Source organism: Oryza brachyantha, chromosome 4 (genome assembly GCF_000231095.2).
Source record: "Oryza brachyantha chromosome 4, ObraRS2, whole genome shotgun sequence".
Taxonomy (NCBI): Eukaryota; Viridiplantae; Streptophyta; class Magnoliopsida; order Poales; family Poaceae; genus Oryza; species Oryza brachyantha.
The window spans coordinates 4132169-4137505 of NC_023166.2; the positions used below are offsets into that span (position 1 = coordinate 4132169).

Here is a 5337-nt window from a genome sequence, read left to right on the forward strand (position 1 = left end):
TCAGCTTCAGCTGGCAATGACGGCTTCACACCACAGGCATTCTTGACGGCGGACTGAACCTCACTTCAACCTTGGGAACAACCTTCTGACTTCTGACTCAGGCTCTGGCACTTGCACTGGTGGGGAAAAAAATTAAACAAGGCTGAGTACAAACCACCGTGATAGGACCCGTTACATAGCCCTCCCTGTTTAATCTCACCGCACTTCAGGTTTCACCCCCTCCTTTACACCTAGTCAGGCAGTCTCCTCTTGTGCCTTGGTGAATCCAGAAGCAGCATAGGCCATCATTACACCATGACTTCCATCCATACTCCATCACGCCCACCCTTGCCTTGGTACGTCAAATAGTTTGAAGCCATGCTTCAAATCCCACCTTACCCATCTCGGCATGTGGTTAGCACTAAATTACTTCTAGGGCATCCCGTGAACCGGTCCTTAATTGTCATGGGTGCGACTCTAAAAACCATGTACCCACGACCCACCATTAGCAGTGTTTTAGTTGGAATTAACCCTGATGGGTAATGAATCTTTAACCTAGATCAGTCTACAAGTGATTATAGTTTCCCATGTGCTATTTGTTCTAAGCAGGGCTAATCATAACCTAGACCTAAAACTGCTTCAGTTACACCAGGTACAACAGGAACAGAGAATGAATATACAACGGCATGATACTATAGGTTGAACCCAGGGAAAATAACGTAAAGTAAAGTACGGAAAAATACTGTAAGTAAATAGTGCATGTTTGAATTAAATAAGCAGGAATTTTACGATAAATAGGATCAATATGGTCAAAAGGAGTGCCACTTGCCTTGCTCAGCTTTCAGAGGGATCTCTGCGACGATCTCGACGTAAGACGGTTCTTTGGTGTGGTCCAAATCTAAGCACCAATGCACAAAAATAAATAAACAGACACAACCTCTACTGAAACAGTAAAAAAAGTATTTTTAATGGGTTCTTGGTATTTTTCTGGATTTAATGAAATTTGAATGGACCTAAACTGAGACTAGATGAGTTAGTTATGAATTTTTGAATTTTCTGTGTTTTTAAACTAAACAGGAAAACTCCTAAATTGATTTATTGCACAATAAGCGAGTCTCGCTGATGTCAGACCGAGAGGAGAGGGGGTTCGGGATGACAAGTGGGCCCAAGGTGTCAATGGCGAGAGGGTTGAGCTACCTCCACTCGAGGAAGATCGTGCACCGTTGCGTCAAGACTGAAAACATGCTCCTTGACGACAACCTCAACCTCAAGATTGCCGACTTCGGCGTGGCTTGTATTGACTATGACCCGAAGGACATGACGGCGCCGGCAGTCACGCCGTGCTACATGGCACCGGAGCTGCTCGTTGGAAAGCCGTACAACCATAAGTGTGATGTGTACAGCTTTGGCATCTGTCTTTGGGAAATCTACTGTTGCAAGATTCTCTACATGGATGTCAAGTTCGACAACATCAAATCGGCGGTCCTCAAGAAACACTTGCGGCCTGAGATCCCAAAGTGCTGTCCGCGAGACATGGCACGTATCATGAGGAGGTGCTGGGACGCCGAGCCGGTGTCGCGTCCAGATATGCAAGAGGTTGTGGCAATGTTGGAGAAGCTTGACACCAAGAAAGACCATCGCATGGTGCCGGTTGGGCAGCCTTCCGGATGCTTCTGCTTCTCTATCAGGCGTCGTAGCTTTTAAATTGAAATGACTTTCTTGTAGTAGGTACTGTCTGTTCAATTCGTTGCTGTGTGCACACACAATATGTTCATGTATACGTGCAATCTTAGCTATCCATCCATCGCCATAGTACATGCAGATTGGTTCCATGTTTATCTACATGCTTAATCACTCTTCCACCGATGATTGGAGGATATGGGAATATAATTTTCCTTCTCCCAAATGCAGTGCGTGTGCTAGAGTTAGGAGATTAAAAATAAATCTAAGCATATACCATGGCTGTGCACTGGTGTACATTTGTATTGTGTACACTATATGCCATCGTAAATAATTTGGTTGTACACATCTCTATGTTTATTACTTAGAAAATACAGATATTTCTGTGTTGGTATGTCGGGCCAAGGGCGAGTGTGAAGGTGGCCAGCTCTCGGCCGCAATGATCGACCGACTAGCGCGGTGCGTGGCACAGTTGTGATCTTCGTCGCAACGCTGATTTTCCTGCTTCGCGCTACGTCAGTTGTGTGAGCACTGACCTCGTGTGTGTTTTCACAACGCAGGCGATACAAACTCTGCGTGATTTTCACAGGCGATACAATGCTTTAGGTCCTTCTATGACTAACCAGCAGCCAGTTCATTGATATAATTTACTGTCCAAAACAGGTCATGAAACCGATCTCGGGCGGCAAAACATGAGCAAAAACACCAAAAAAAACACTAGGAAAAAATATCAAAAAGCAAAATAAAAATATGAATCAACATTTCATATCCAATCATTCAGTAACCAGAAAAACAACCAGCAACTCTCTTGATAAAATCAATCGAAAACCAAATATATGCAACTAACTGATTAAGGAAAATGATATACACACAACAAATTTGTTTTACGATAAAATCACAAACCTAATTTTACAAACGCTCACCGAAAGACATGCTGTCAGTAAATAAATTGTTGAAGCTTTGTTTATCGGAATTTTGTAAATACGTGTAGCTTGTCAATTAATTGTCATAATGTCATTTAAATTTACATAGCACGACCGATTCAATCTGGTAATCATCTTTGAGGTGGTTCAAAGACATGCAACATTTGACTAAGAGATAGATGGCAGGAGCAACGGCAAGCTTTATAGTAGCCCACAAAAGGAAGTTCCATGGTTCGATATGCTCGCACGGCCACACTTGACTTATCACTGATTTTTTGTCGTCATGTGCATCACTACCGGATCATGCACGAGCAATTTATTTTACTTTGCTGAACTGGTTTAAAGAACAATTTATTTGATTTGTCGATCTCTTGAAAAATTATGTCACTACTACTGTATGTACTTTAGCAATATAAAAGTGTTTACCGTTATCAACTCATCAGCAAAAATACCCATGAATTACAACAAACTATAATAATAATAATAATAATAATAATAATAATAATAATAATAATAATACATGCAATGAATTTATTTGTTATTATTAATTGTATTATTTATTGAAATACATATGAGTATATGCTTTTATTGGGCTTTATGTCCATTAAATTATATATACATGAGAAATATATATGTTATTTCTTTTAAAGGAATTTTATATAGAACAATTATTTTTATCCATGTGGTAAAGCACGGGCATTATCTATACTACTATAAAAAGGAGGAGTTATAATTTTCTTATGGCTACACCAACAAATGTACACAAGATTTACTCGATCCATTTGCTACCGTTAGATGCACATATCTAATGGTTTAGAATAATCTAAAATAACTCTCTCTCTTGTAATCATACATAGGACACATCCACTAATTACGCCACTACGCGTAGTCCCTAGCCAGCGAAACGCCCGATGCCGCTGCCCCCATCTACCGGCCGACGTCGACTGCCCCCATCCTCTTCTGAGTGCCCCCATCCACTGCTCCGGCCCCTCCGAACGCCGGCGTCGACAGCCCCCATCATCCGCCGCCGCTCCCGGCCACCGGCGCACCCCAACCGACCGGCGCCCACCTCAGACGCACCAACGCAGGCCGCCATCGTCGCTCCTGCCCACCCCCCCCCATCCCACTCTGACCGGTTGGCGCCCACGTTCGGGGCAACAACGCAGGTCGTCGCCGCTCCCGAGCGCCGCCTGCCCCTGCCCCAAGTCTGACGACCAGCTGCATGCTGGCCTGCTCCCCCTATTGGATTTCATCGATGGAAAATGCAATACCCCCTCAACTTCACATTCTTCTGCCCGATAGGTGCATTAACATCCTTGTACTCTGTGTCGGGAAGCCCTTTTTAGGTTTTTGTTGTATTCCTAAAGGCTAAAAGCATGTTTGTAAACTTTGCAGAGATCACTGCATTCAGCAATAGATAAGAAGAGTTTGAGAAGATAAATACTGAAATTCTCGGTGTTTCAATTGATAGTGTGGTATGCTGTTTTGTCATCTGCGTGGCTATCCATTTTCTTACAGTTATACTGCACGTTGCGTAAGTGATTTTAATGTACTACGTCAGGTACAGACGTTCTTCGACTTTGACCATTCCGAGGGATTGTTGCTGCTTGAATCCTTCACGGCGATTTATTCAATTAGCTGATGTGTAATAAGATCATTTTGCTACTGAGACATACTCTTACCGAGATGAACTGAAAAATGTTACGCAATGAGCCAACAACCATTTGTTTCTGTGTTCATGCAATGCATGTATATGTCTTACAATATTAGCGTTTTCTTTCAGGCTTCCAATAATTTGGTTTATATGATGAACCAGGTGATCACGCTAAAGACAGAAGGGTTATACTTGTGCGAGGAGGATAAGGATGTCAAAACCATGAAATAAACAACCTCATGACTGAGGTTAGGAATTTTCAGCCTTTTTGAGAGAAATGGTGTATATGGCCAAAAGATGCAGCCTGATCTTCTCTTTTGCTGAAGATCTTTTGTTGAAAGTCCTTGAGGTTTCATCGATTGTAACCTTAAATGTTCATGTATATTTTCTGGTAGTAAATTTGTGATTTTGTAGGGGCTCCCCCCCCCCCCCCCCCACCACACACACTTTAGCGTTTTCTGTTGCTCTGAATCTGTGGCTAAAGTTCTCTTGTCGTAATTTGTACTCAGAATTTGTAGGAGCCTACATTCCCTTTTTCAGAATTTGAACTTTTTTTTATGTTGTTTCTTGTGGTAGAAACCTCTACCACAGCCAAATCACACCATTAAGAGATTTTAATGTACTTTCTTTTATACTGCTTAAGACAACTACTTTTTACTTGTTAGGGAGGGATTAAGTGATCTTGCCATAAATTTAACTGTTTGGATTTTCTGAAGGGTCATTTTATGAACGTTGATGCAATGGGAATATTTTGCTTCACGCTTACCGGATGATTGTTAACTGATCTGTCCTCCCATATATAACTAATATATTTCTCTGTGTACGTAATCTCCTTTATTTATACATGAACATCAAGGAGGTTTATTCCTAAATTTCATGGCTGGTGTATAATTCAGGTTTTTGGACCTCTTTTGTATGTGTAGTGAGTCTTTATTTTTTTCACTGAGCATGTCACGCCTTATTTGTTTTCATTGATCGAACGGGGGTCGGGCTTTGCATGGACGTGTAGGGCACTGTAGGCTCGCCACCGCGTCCCACCCGGACGCCACTCCGGCCCCGGCGGCCACCGCCTTCCGCGCCGGCGCCACTCCGGTCCCGGCG

The 5337-nt window shown here is 42.6% G+C and overlaps 1 protein-coding gene and 1 long non-coding RNA gene across 2 annotated transcripts; both read left to right on the forward strand.

The window, feature by feature from the left end:
• Positions 1-1155: 1155 nt before the first annotated feature.
• On the forward strand, positions 1156-1683 carry LOC102715753 (serine/threonine/tyrosine-protein kinase HT1-like). The gene has a single exon (XM_006653151.1). The coding sequence runs from the start codon at positions 1156-1158 to the stop codon at positions 1681-1683; it is 528 nt and encodes a 175-aa protein (XP_006653214.1).
• A 2063-nt stretch (positions 1684-3746) lies between these two features.
• Positions 3747-5021, forward strand: LOC121054263. Its single transcript, XR_005811682.1, has 4 exons — positions 3747-3884; positions 3978-4057; positions 4144-4227; positions 4399-5021. It is a non-coding gene; the product is annotated as an uncharacterized LOC121054263 (long non-coding RNA).
• The last annotated feature ends 316 nt before the right edge of the window (positions 5022-5337 follow it).